This window comes from Cucurbita moschata, unplaced genomic scaffold, assembly GCF_002738365.1.
Source record: "Cucurbita moschata cultivar Rifu unplaced genomic scaffold, Cmos_1.0 Cmo_Scf00063, whole genome shotgun sequence".
NCBI classification, from domain to species: domain Eukaryota; kingdom Viridiplantae; phylum Streptophyta; class Magnoliopsida; order Cucurbitales; family Cucurbitaceae; genus Cucurbita; species Cucurbita moschata.
The window spans coordinates 366,042-379,580 of NW_019268579.1; the positions used below are offsets into that span (position 1 = coordinate 366,042).

The following is a 13,539-nucleotide window of genomic DNA, read 5'->3' on the forward strand; positions in this document are numbered from 1 at the left end:
CTCTCTCTCTCTCTCTCTCTCTCTGCAATCTGTCTAATGATATCTCTTGATGATTATAGAAGAGTAAGTTTTGCTGAATGTGTTCTTCTTCCTCGTTTGGTCCCTCTTATCTCAAATCAGTGCATAAAAATAACTCGGATTTATGGAACTATCACCCGGACCTCACATATTTCTTCTACTAAAGTTAGCGTGAGGTCTCACGTCGGTTAGAGAGGAGAACGAAACTTTTCTTATAAAAGTGTGGAAACTTCTCCCTAGTAGACGCGTTTTAAAACCGTGAGGCTGACGGTGATACGTAACAGGCCAAAGCGGACAATATCTGCTAGCGGTGGACTTGAGCTGTTACCCTTAGCCAATGGCTTGGATTGAGAATCTCCCTTTGTATGTTTCCTTTTAAAGTATTTGCTAGAAAATTGTGTTTGTGTTACCACTTGATATTGCATTCAGTGATTGGTATCTGCATTCACTTGAGTAGAACCAACCGTAATAATCAGCAAAACGAATCACCAAGTTTCTTGTTGTTCTATCTTTTTCACTCACTTTTCAACTATGGATCTTCTGTTAATCTCTTTTTTGGGTTCCTTTTCATGACCATGATGAATATGTAGGTGGTGAAAGCGGTTTGATCAGTTGGGGAAAATCAATGCTTCATCAAACCTCAAGGACCCTTCACAAAAGAAGTACAACAAATAATCACGTGGGACTTTCATGAATTCTAGTTCATGGGATTCATTTCATATAACACGGCTGTCATAACTTTGAACGGGTAGCGATCCCATACGTCGGTCCGAGGGAACCGAAACACAACGAGCGAAACCAACACTTCGTTCTATACTCTGTTTACATACATCTTCCTGTTTTGGTGAAATGGGATTCAAAATGATCCTCGAGTAGAAACTTTGAATGAACAAACTTTATCAGTTGAACCATCATCCATCCAATGGGTGGATACTTGTAAATATTTGTAATGATAAGAAACTCCTCTTGTTTTTGCAAATATTTTCATTAAATAAAGTTGTCTGTATCTTACATTTGTGAAATAGCAAAGGTTGCTTTGACTTCAGATTATCATTGATTACTCGCAGGTTGTGCAGAAATTCTAGTGGATGCCTTTATCATCTTCATTTCACTTTTTACAATAATATTCTTTTTACAATAATATTCATAGTCGAGTTAGTCTAATAGTCAATCATAGTCATGTAAAGGGTTGATCGGAAATGAGTATAAGTCACGGTGACTACCTACCTAAGATTTAATATCTTACAAGTTACCTTAGTGACCACATGTAGTAAAGTCAGACGGTCGGTTTGTGTGAAAATAGCTGAAGTGCACAACATAGTTCAAATACTTATCAGTCGTGATTAAATAACTTTAAGTCGTATTCGTACAATAACATGTTTTTAGTTCGGGGTAACGAAACTCACATAGACTTTTGGGTTTCAAACTATACAAATCTTACCGACAAATAACTTAACGTCCTTGGGATCGAAATTGTTCCTTTGTGCCTTTATTTTCTAATCTCCCATGATTAAGGCGTTTATTAAGGATTTAATCTCATCATTTAAACTTTTGACAAATCTTTGTCTCTCTCTTTAGAGATCATGATCAACCAAATTACTCAACTTTTGTTCAATTTTATGCCAAAAGTGGAGAGAATAAGGGAAAAGGGCATTGGATAATATCTTTTATTATTTTCCTTTTATTTTGTTTATTTTATTTATTTTATTAATATCTTTATAATTTATACTGTTTTGTTCCAAACTAATATCTTTAATTTATTTTTCCTTAAAATAAAACTAAGGATTAAAAAAAATTAAAAGGAAAATATAACTTTTCACTTGGGGCATTTTTGGACAACAGTAATTAAATAAGCATATGAGACTGACGTACTACCAAATTTGTACTTTTTTATTTTTATTTTTATTTTTTAATCTTTTTTATTTTATTTTTATTTTTTTGAATTTTAGTGGGAAAAAGGGCAAAGGAAACTTCTCTTGCTGTCTTGAAATCATATTATTATATTTTTATATCAAATATTAAAAATAGTTTTTTTTTTAAATAAAAAAAATTGAAGAGTACAATTCCACATGTGCATGAATGAAACATCTGGCATCGTACACGCTGTCCGACTGTGAATTATTTGGCAATACGCGTGGCAAAGCTGGGACCCGCCACGAGCCTCGTTGGTACATGTGGGCCCCAGATCTCTTATTTGGCGGCAAAGTTGTCTTGTACTGCGGGACCCGCCATCCCTCCACCTCATTCTTCCGAGAACGATCAACTTTCCCGCTCTCTTAAAATTACATTTTTTTTCATTTATTTATCAAAAATTGCAAAAACGACCCTAAAATTCTAAAAACTTTCACAATTTACCCCCTCAATTAAAATTTAAAAAAATTTAACAAAAATTAAATAAAAATGTGCTAGAAAGCTGGTAAAGCACCCCCGCGGCCGCGGCGGCGCGTGCTAAATAATTGTCATTAACGACAGTGACTTACAAAATAAAGGTCCAAAACGGCACCGTATCGCATACGACGACGACTACCCTATTTGCGTTGAAAATCTCCACCTTCGAAAACTTGACACGTGTCCAATTTTTTTCCAACAAAATATTTAATTTTCTTGAATAAATATTATATTGGCTTTTGAATTTATTTTTGTGATTTTGGATCTTGATCATTAATATTTTATTTCCCCATCATGCCACATAAATCATTAGATCTACCTTCCTAAAATTTTTATATTTCAATAAAAATAAAAAAATCGTCGCATTTTAATTCATTGATATAATAAATATTAACGAAGTATGGATATTAATATAATTTGTAACACTGGTATTTATTTAAAGTGAAAAATTTAAACATTTTAGGATGAGTACGGAAGTGTACACTATGATAATGAGATGATCATCATGCTTAACATGATGTATGATGGTCGTTGTACCTCTGGGCATCCGGCTACAGTCAACTAGTTTGACCAAGAGGCTTATGAGTGTGCGAGCGCACCTAGTGGGTCCATGCTCGCACGTATGGATCGTGTGTAAGAAAGTACTACACATTCAATTTACCTAAACTGAAGTCCACCTAAAAGACTATAGATACGTGTTAATCAGTAAAAGGAGAGATAAAGAAATAAATAATAATAAAAAAAGAATGGAACATTATTAATCACATGGTGCAAATAATGTCGTATACTCAGTCACATGGAGAAACTTATTATGGTGATTTGAAATGAAGAATAGAAGAATTTAAAAAATAATAAATTCGAAAAATGGATTTTCCATTTATTTATTTATTATTATTATTGCGTGTATACGTGGATAATTTAGGAGGTTAAATAAGACAAATTAAATTAAAAAAAAAGAAAAAGAAATAGTGGAGTGGGGAGCAGAGGAAATAATCCCCACGCGGCATGCCAGCTGTATAAGTATAGATTCCGTGATTGCCTACATCCGGTCCCACGTGGACCCCACTTCCCCTCATTTCCTTTAAAATAAAATCATCATTTTCACTCCTTTTTACTCGCCCTTCATTTTCACTTTTTTTTTTTTTTTTATTTATTAATATTTTAAAAATAAAAAATTATATTCGTGAGACTGATGATTATATATAACAAAGGAAAGCAGATAATATCTGCTTGCTGTGAGTTTAGACGGTTACAAATGTTACAAATAATATTGGAGGCAGACGTTCCATTAAATAAAATAAAATTAATTATTATATTTAATTTAAGATCGGTAAAAATAATATTTTATTTGCAATAATGGTAATAATAATAAAAAAAATATAACAAACGTAAAAGGTTAAAAAAAGAAAAAATAAAGAGAAAAAAAAGGTAAGCCTAAAAAAAGGAAAAGAAAAATGATATTTGAAAAAAAGAAGGAAAATTTAAAGGATAATTGGATTAAAATAAGGAGTGAGAAATAGAAATTAGAGAGAGAGAGAGAGAAATGTGGATTGTGGTTGCTGTAGTCCTCAGTTTTTAAGTTCGTGGAATTCTTGAGAATGGAAGCACAGGAAAATTGGTTCTCTCTCTACCCTTTAATGGCGGATTAAGAGAGAGAGAGAGAGAGAGAGGAAGAGAGTCGAAATTCGAGTAATGGGAAGTCTCGTCTCGTCTCGTCTGTTCTCTAACTGTTGAAGTGATCGAAACCTGCTTACCGATCTTGATGGCGAAAACTGGTGTGTTTGATTCTAATCCTACAGTCGTGGGGAAGGCTACGGATTTGAAGAGGGAGTTACAGAAGCTCATCGTTGCTATAATTGATGATGATAATTTCTCCATAGACGCTATTGATCAAGCTAAAGAGATTCTTTGTGCGCTCAAGGAGTTGAAACTCAGGAAGAGATCACGCTCTTCGAATCTCTACGAGAATCTCATTTGCCCTGATGAATTCCGTTGTCCGCTTTCTACAGAGCTCATGAAAGATCCTGTTGTTGTCTCAACTGGCGAGGTTTGTGTTTCATGACTGAGATTTTTGATTTGTCTTCTACGTCTTGGTGATTTTGATTTTGTTGAATGAAATTCTAGTTTTCTAATTGTTTTGTTCTTGTTTTGTGCTTTTGTTGTGCAAACACACTCGTGTGTTTGCGGTTTTGTTGTTTCGCGTAGAGAAACGAAAGATTTGAGGACATGAGCATGTTCTTCTTCTTACCTTTCCTTCCTCTCTGCATTTGTTGAATGTTTTCCGGTGAATATGTTGTTTGGATATGTCTTGTTCGTCTTCCTCTTCTTCAAATTACCTGTCCTCTGTTTTGTGGACGAGATGTTCTTTCAAGATTCAAATAGTTTCTGATTCGATATTTACACTGTGTAGGATTTTCAAGTTTCTCTGCTTTTTAAATCAGAAATTTCAATTTACCTTCTGTTCCACAACTGTATTGTCCCTGACATTGCATCTTTTTTGTTTTTGATTTTCAAGTGCCGACGATTTAATCCTTCATATCTTCAGTGATTGTATTAATGTTTCGTATTATAATCGAAGGGAAGGCAACAAATAATGACCGTGAATCAATATGAATGGTTTTACTGGAAATCTGTAGAGGAAACGAGGAGAATTGCTTATAGATCATTTGTGATGTATGATTTTGGTGTAGATCTAATACCATTGTAAATTTTGGTTGTGTCCTTAAGATATTCTATATGATCGTTTGGTTTCTGAGTGTTCTAGTTGTTGTTTTGTTTCATCTTATTGCAGACATTCGACAGACCCTTCATTCAAAAATGGTTGAAATCAGGAAACCGAACGTGCCCAAGAACTCAGCAAGTTCTTTCACACACGAACCTTACTCCCAATCACTTGATTCGTGGAATGATATCTCGGTGGTGTAGTAGTCGGGGAATTGAGTTGCAAGATCGTGTCCATTATCTTGATGATGATATAATAACAGAGGCTGATCGGGGCCGTTTTCATACGTTAATAGAGAAAATGTCTGCAACATTACCTGAACAAAAAGCAGCTGCTAAGGAGCTTCGGATGTTGACAAAGCGGATGCCCTCATTTCGAGCACTTTTTGGTGAGTCCCATGATGCCATCTCTTTGTTGCTTAGTCCACTTTGTGGAGATAAATCCCAAAGTAGTGTTCATGCGGATCTGCAAGAAGATTTGATCACAACCCTCTTGAATCTGTCAATCCATGACAACAACAAGAAACTTGTTTCTGAAACTCCCAAGGTAGTACCTCTTCTAATGGAAGCATTGAGATCAGGAACCATGGAAACAAGGAGCAATGCAGCTGCCGCCCTTTTCACTCTGTCAGCTCTCGACTCAAACAAAGTACTCATTGGGAAAGCTGGTGCCTTGAAACCACTCATCGACCTTTTAGATGAGGGGCATCCATTATCTATCAAAGATGCTGCTTCAGCAATATTTAATCTTTGTATAATTCATGAAAATAAAGCAAGAGCTGTGAAAGATGGTGCAGTTCGAGTGCTTCTGAAAAAGATCATGAACCAAATGCACGTTGATGCGTTGTTGGCTATTCTAGCAATGCTTTCGAACCATCCAAAAGCTATTGAGGAAATGGGAGAACTTAGAGCTGTTCATTCCCTGCTCAGAATTATCAGGGAAAGTACTTGTTCACGTAACAAGGAAAATTGCATTGTGATCATCCATGCTATTTGCTTATACGATCGAACCCAGTGGAAGGACATGAGGGAGGAGGAGAAATGCTATCGAACCATTTCTGAACTTGCTCAGAATGGGACTTCAAGAGCCAAGAGAAAGGCCAGTGGCATACTCGAGAGACTGAACAGGGTAGTTAATACGACCCATACTACATAATGAAATTCTTGGCGTTCGAAACTTGTAGATTCTGCCTCTAAATCCGGCACTCTGGTCTTTGCCAAGACTCGTTCATCTCATCTGTTTTGGTAATCTTCAATCAACTTGTCTGTATATTCTCTTTTACTGTGGAGTCTAATTTCGATTTCACTGCCAGCTTCATCGGTTCGTGCCTGTGAATAAATGTGAAGTGAGTTCTGTTCCTAAGTTTTTACTTTCATTTTTTCGTTAGCTTTACTTGTTCTTCATCATTGTTCATTTCATCATTACTGCACTTTACCAATGCCTGTTTTTCCCTTTCTCTGATTCATTGAACTGAACCAATAAGTTTAGAGCTGTTCAAAAGGAAGTGAGCAAATATGATTGGAGAGAATAAAAGGAAAAAAGAATATGATTGTTGCCTGCATATGCTCCTTAGTGGTATCAACTGGATCTTTCCTTGGGCAACAAACAGGAAAAGTCGTGTGCATCATTTTGAATGGTTTCTGTGATATGTAGTAGTAATGTGGTCCATTGAAGATGAACTGAATAGGAATATTGGATGCCTTCTACCTTTTTGTGAAGATATTCACTCTTTTAGTCTCCTTTTATCCATTATGCAATGACACCCCTTTACCTTAGACTTCCCCCATCATCTCTTGGATTACTTCACAAATTCCTTGTCACTTCATGCCCTCCACCTTACCATTTCCATCGATACGAATTCTCGTCCAAAAACATTGATACAAACATAATTGTAGCAAGAGGTACTTATATCTATCCTTATGAATGAGTGGTAAGCCTCAATCTCCTCTAGTCTTGTCTAAAAATGCCGATACAAGTATAACTAAGTAAGAAGTAGCTACTAATATCTCTCCTCAAGAATGGTAAGTTTCAAATCTCCTCCCCTTCTTTTGTGCGAGTAATTTGTATGAATATGAAAGGGTTCTTGGTTTCTTTTTAAGCTCTGTGATTTTGTTTTTCCTTTTCTTTTTCTTGTTGATTTTGGTTTCATAATTTGCTGCCATTGAGGCCAAATGATTCTTTTTATTGACTGTTTACAGGTTAGTTCACTTGGAGGCTACTTCGATTTATTGTCTTCAGTTCTCTCTCTTCAAATGGTTGTTTTCTATAATATATATTACCATAAATAGTACACCAAATCAAGTCAGGTTGCTTTCCAGTCCCCTTTTTTCTGTATTCAAGGGAGGGAAACCCCCCCTCATCCTCATGTCCCTGCTAGCTGTATCTTTGGATTTTATTTATAGAATCTTCATTGAAACATTCAACTTGAGAAGATCAGATAAATAAAATTAAATCGTTCTTCGGTTCTATAAGGGTCATGCAAATATGCAAATATTTAACGACGTAGAAAAAATGGTTTTGAGTCATAGTAGTCATATACTAGAATTTAATATCCTGCAAGTTACCAACGACCAAATATAATAAGCTTAAATGATTGCCCTATAAGTACCGTGAAAGTACACCGAACTCGCGGATGGAAAAGACGTCCATTTAAAACTGCTAAATGGGTTTATGACCTTAATATTGATTTGGAAAGACAATGATATTTGGGTTTGCATCTTAATATAATCATTGTCATACAATGGATTGTGTAGCTAATGTGTGGTTGGTGGTAGAAGATACAAGTCCCCATTTGCTTTTTCTTGTCCACAATAATGTTTCATTTAATCAATTTTTATATGTTCTGTCTGTTCATATGTTCATATGGACAAGTTTAGTTGAACTGTTACATCAATTTTTTAGGATATCACTGCTTATGTTTGGAGCTTTTCTCTTGAAAAAGAGAGAAAATAATGCCACAACATTGAGAAAAATGATACTTTAATGAATTTTCTTGTGATCTTAAAAAAAAAAAAGGAAAATAAATTATGGGTTTGTTTTAATATTATCAATATTCTTGCCTGGCTGTGAGATAGGATAGAAATGAAAAATCATGTGGTGTGTGAGGTTTGTGCAGTACAATAATTTTGGGGACTTTGGACAACAACAATCAATGGTTGGGCCATGAAAGGAGTCGAGACGTTTAAATGCTCGACTTGTTCGATATGAATTGAAAACTCATCCAAATCACTTGAAAAATACTTAGACTCAATTTAAATTTGAAACTCATACTAACCTCGCCTTACAAGTTGTAATCAAGCATTACTTCTTACTTACGCAAGGTTGTAAAAAAAAATGGCGTCGCCCATAGTGAGAAAACGTTCCACATAATCAATAAGAGCAAACAAATTAGCATTATTGCTAAGGTTCCATAAAAAACGTCAATTTAAATATGAAAAGGTATGTCAACTTAAACATCACTCAACCAATTAATACATACTCTAAATTAGTAGATCAAAGGTTTGAACACAACAAGACATAGCCTTTCCAGCTTGAAAAGCAAAACTTTAGAAAGGAACAAACTCGCACCGAAGCTGAACATAGCCTTCCAATTAAAACCGTAATGAAGGTTTAAGTAATAACTGTACAATAAAATTATCAAGACAGGACATCATATACATGATTGACGCTACCACCTCAGAATGTCATGGAAAGCATGATATCATATGACAAACCGTAATCGACAATGCATACAGAAGAGTCGAGGACAAACTCACGCCATTAAAGACACGAGACCGTGCAGGCCTAACCATCAACTCGATTGAGTTCCGTTTCAAATTCAACTTAATCTGTATTATAAGCCCATCCATGCTTATCTAGAAAGGCTTCTACTGCTTCCTTTATGGCTAAATTCGGTACAAGTTGTGACTCATCGAGCAGTTCCCGCGTTAAGGGATCGAAGTTACCCACCTAGATAAGGAAGAAAATGGTTAAAATTGTAGCTACAATACATGGGAAAATGGCAGTGAAAGGTGTAATGTTGTCACCTTTCGAAAATGGTCGAGTATCACTGCTCTCTCATATGTAACCCCGCTCGGAGTAATAACGGGATCACGAAGAATATCAAGTGTAATTTTACAACAAAGATAATCAGGCACCTGAGAATATTGAATTAGTACCTCCACAGGATTTAAGCAGCAAATGTTATGCCTAAAAGCTTGTCACAATGAAAAATTGAAGATAGCAACCATCATGCTTATTACCTCAGATGGCGCATCCGCCTCCCCAACTTTTTCAAACACACTTCTTAGAGACTTTAATTGTTTCCTATGAGCAATTTCAGCTTCATCTACAAACCCTTCTAGTTCAGAATGGTCAAGAAAATACTTTTGTTCAAGGGCTGCCTCACAAGCTTCTCTGAAAAACAATACATTCACCAAAATCAAAAAAAAGGAAACAGAATCGAGAAACCCCCCGTCTCAAATTTTTAGTATCAAAGAGTGTTCATGCAACTTGTGCGCACCTCGACTATTCTCATGTGACGACTGCCTAGCCCTACAATATTTAGTTGCTAGGTACACTCGTAAGATATTAGATTCTAAGTGGTCACCATGACTCGAAACGCATTTCCTAAGTCCATTTGTTTAACGGTTATGGTTCATTAATATTTTCAGCTAAAAAACGTGTGCCTAACTATCAATTACAAAAGTGTACATGCATCGAACTCTGGAAAACCAAAAAGGCTGAACTCAGAAAAATAACTAACTTCAAGGTCTGTAATTCCCATGAACGTTTGGTAGAAGCTTTTTCCCACTCCCTGTATTTTGCTTTGGCAAGCTCCTGCCATATTTCCTCAACCATATAACTCTTTGGATTTGCACCCCTACCAAGATCCAAAGCCTATAAAAAGAGATGAAATTAAATTTATGTTTGTATAATAAACATGTCATGCTTACAAAAACTACATGCTCAGTGGCAGGGATGCAACGTACACGAACCAAAAGTCTAAAATATTTCTAGATTCACAACCGATATTTTATTCCACTATTGAAAAAATTATTTGAACCGAAACGTTACTCAGAAGAAATGAGTCAACACCACAGAAGTTTCATTCAGAATTCTGTAGATTCATTTGTAGAACTAGTTGTGAATAGGAGATTTGCACATTCTTAGGAAAAAAATTTCATTTAGCTGAAACATAAAGAAAGTAATGTAAAGATAAGTGACAGCTGCTTTTCAATTAGTACTCTACCTTTCATCTTATCTAACCAATTGCTATCACTTTCTCTGTTACAACCCACGCCTCCTACTATGACAGACTAAACTCTCAAAAGACATCCAAGGCACACATATTCTCTCCTCTTATCAAACTAAAAATCCCTTTGCTGTGCTGCACAGTAGGCGTCCCCCACTTAAGCAGTCGTTTCTCTAAACTATTCAAACTACAGTTCAATCAACAATGCAGAAAACAGGAGAAGGATCTCATCTGTAAAGGAAATTGAAAAGAGTTCGGTGGGTTGTAAATCCAGGTATTTGAAAAGCTCACTTAAATCAAGTCTCCTTTCGAACAGTGCAGAAACAGATGGTGGGCAGTTCAGATTATGAAACGTCGCCCCGATCTGAGAAAAAGGTTGCCTCCTTTTTTTACCTCTAATTTTGATTGATGAGGAAGGAAACCACAAGAATTTCTATGTACCTCAAAGAAAATCGAGCTGCAGTTCAAGATATTAGTGGTTTTAGAAGATACCTTAATTAGGCCTCCAAAGTGGCTACTGATTGCTTCAAAACAACTATAGAAATCCACCCACCATGACCCAAAATAACTTCTGGTTTGCTATGTTCTTCATCCAATGGACATCCATTTCCCATTTGGACCAAGACCACTCAAGACTTTTCCATCTCTCATTTGAAGCATTTCTTTAACAACCATAAATGGCTGTACTTTTTGAAGTGTAGAAGTTCATGGGTTCAAAAAATATACAGAGCAAAGAGCAATCAAGTCCATGAAGCAAAAAATGGAATCAAAAGTTTTCATAGGGAAGGGCAAAATTTTACATCTAAACTTTATATATATATAAAAAGTTTTCAAAAGTTATTTCTGCAATTCATAATTCAAATGAATCTCCAATCCAATCTTCTACTCAATTTCATCTCTACGTAGAAATCAATTGTTTTGTATCCAAATGAAAAGGATAAAAGAGGGTACAATACAAAAATCAAAAGTTACCTTCTCCAAATGCTTGATTCCTTCTGGATATACATTATTTTGTATTAATGCTAGGCCTAACATATAATGTCCCTGCACATCAAAAAATTGTCAACAAATGTGATATACAAAGAAATAGAGAAGGAAGGATCATCGATCAAGAATTCAAGATAAGACAAATGCATAAGAAAACTGTAAATAAGTTGGAGGCAGCAGGGGAGGCTGAATTGATATCACGCGCAACATTAAAGCAATACCTTCACAGAATTGCTATCAATCTGAATAGCTCTCCGGCAGTCCTCCTCCACCTTCTTCCAATCACTATATACCATAAGAAAAAACTAATCCAATGTAAAAATGAAGAGAAACAATGTAAAAATGAAGAAATTGAAAGGAATTAGGGTTGGTGCCCGTACATACTTCCGCTTGCGATGACACAAAGCGCGGTTCGTCAAATACACAGCAACATTCGGGCATAGCGTAATCGCCTTCAAGTCCAAACAACAAGAACATCCCGAAATTAACGGACACAAATAAAACTACAGAATCCAATAATCAAATGGTTTGATCCTGATACAACCAAACGTTCTACCTGCAAATTCTAACAAATCCAAAATAGCAACTAGAAACGAAAAGAAATCGAGAGATAGAGAAAAACCTCGGTGTAGGCTTCAATGGCGGCTCCGATTCTACCTTTTTGAAAATAGTGGTTTCCATCTTTTCGGAGAAGCTCGGCCTGTTTTGCAGCGCCAGACAAGGCCACGAAGCCCGGCCCCATCGCCGATCGACGGAATCAAAGCGACAATAATGGATGAAACTTTGGGGGTTTTTTTAGGGTCAGGCAATCAAGAACAGAGAGAAAATTGGTTAAATGGGATTACAGAAATCGAGGCGTTTCCTTAAGAATAGTGATTTCAAGCGATTCGCCGGCAAAATATGTGTTGACGCCAAAGTTGACAAATTTCCCTCTAATTATTTTCTACGGATAATTATAAATTCCTTTTTTTTTTTCTTTTTCTTTCCCTCAAAAAATTAGTACAAAAAATATTTTTAGTTCTAAATAGCCCGGACCTTCTTTGACCGTTGATTGACGAAAAATGACGTGGCAGTTAAATAATATTACTTTTGATGAGGTGGACTTCCCCTTCTCCTGCAATCTTGCCGTCGCCGTCGCCGTTGCGCCGCCTCCTTCCCCTGTCACCATCGGTGATGCCATTGGAAACCGCCGAAACATAAAATCCTTTACCATCGTCTCTCTGGAAACTGATTTCATTCTTCTGCAGAAGTCCCACCGGTTTCTGCTTGCCGGTGTGGTCCGCTGGCTCCGACCCACCTTCGTCACCTATGTAACCGCCGTGATTAGCAGTCGGACCATAATGTCCGTCCATTTCATCCTCTTTCACGGCGAGATTTACTTCTTTCCGTCGCAGTTGTCGCTATCTGCCGTGATCCCCTGCTTCTCGTCGTCGCTCAGATTCGACTGCTACAGCTTTGGTTTCGCCGGATAAGGCGGCCGGAAGCGGTTGTTGGTGGTGGTGCGGCTCGCGTGGGACATAAGACACCGTAAAAGGGTGGTGTATTTGGTGAGTATTTCGGGGATTCGTGGGATTTTAATGAATCGGTAAATCCAATCCCAACATTGCCAAATTCATCCCGGAAAACATCCCTCCACCACCGATAACTCCACCCACCGCCGCCGCCTAAACTACTAATTCCCACTAAAACCACCCCCAAATCTCTCTGTTCGCTGTTACTAGTTCCAGAAACAGAAATGCCTAGAAATTTGAAGAATTCTAATCTAAAGAGAGAGGAGAACAGTGGGTTTATGGGATCGAGTGGAGAGAGAAAGTGAAGAGCAGCCAGTTTTGGGAGCACGGAGTGTGGTATTGGGTTGACGGAAAACCGCCCATGGTTTCGGACAGTTCCGAACAACCTGACACTGGAGTTCCTGTAAGGGTGTCATCGACGGCGGCCGTGGAAGAAGATGGTGCAACGGCGACGGCGACATTGTCGGGGAAGGAGAGAGGAGGATGCAAGCTGAAGGGGAGGCAGAGGAAGGAAGAACACTATAAAAGTCAACTAAACGAGGAAGCCTTCTTTTTTCTTCTTTTTATATATATTCTTAAAAAATATATTAATTTCAAAGATTCTTTCAAGGAATCAATTTCCTTTTTAATAATAATTTCTATTAAACGATAATATTTTATAAGCAAAAAAAAAAAAAAAA

The 13,539-nt window shown here is 36.7% G+C and overlaps 2 protein-coding genes and 1 pseudogene across 5 annotated transcripts; 2 read left to right on the forward strand and 1 right to left on the reverse strand.

The window, feature by feature from the left end:
* The window catches only part of LOC111437332, a 5,153-nt pseudogene extending 4,105 nt beyond the window's left edge, over positions 1 to 1,048 (forward strand).
* A 2,867-nt stretch (positions 1,049 to 3,915) lies between these two features.
* Positions 3,916 to 7,591, forward strand: LOC111437439 (U-box domain-containing protein 9-like). Of its 4 annotated transcripts, XR_002709443.1 has the most exons (4): positions 3,916 to 4,453; positions 5,198 to 6,372; positions 6,441 to 6,473; positions 7,327 to 7,591. XR_002709443.1 is itself a non-coding variant. In XM_023075413.1 (2 exons), exons 1-2 carry the CDS (start codon positions 4,169 to 4,171, stop codon positions 6,281 to 6,283), a joined length of 1,371 nt encoding a protein of 456 aa, XP_022931181.1. In that variant the 5' UTR covers positions 3,916 to 4,168; the 3' UTR covers positions 6,284 to 6,490. The 4 variants fall into 4 exon arrangements, 1 of the variants encoding a protein (XP_022931181.1); XR_002709442.1 differs by having other exon boundaries at positions 5,198 to 6,473; positions 7,327 to 7,548; XR_002709444.1 differs by lacking the exon at positions 6,441 to 6,473 and having other exon boundaries at positions 7,327 to 7,548.
* A 1,090-nt stretch (positions 7,592 to 8,681) lies between these two features.
* On the reverse strand, positions 8,682 to 12,343 carry LOC111437457 (E3 ubiquitin-protein ligase CHIP-like). The gene is made up of 8 exons (XM_023075442.1): positions 11,971 to 12,343; positions 11,733 to 11,800; positions 11,570 to 11,633; positions 11,334 to 11,405; positions 9,873 to 10,006; positions 9,370 to 9,523; positions 9,154 to 9,264; positions 8,682 to 9,076 (listed from the first exon to the last, which is right to left on the reverse strand). The coding sequence occupies exons 1-8, from the start codon at positions 12,088 to 12,090 to the stop codon at positions 8,951 to 8,953; spliced, it is 849 nt and encodes a 282-aa protein (XP_022931210.1). The 5' UTR covers positions 12,091 to 12,343; the 3' UTR covers positions 8,682 to 8,950.
* Positions 12,344 to 13,539: the final 1,196 nt, after the last annotated feature.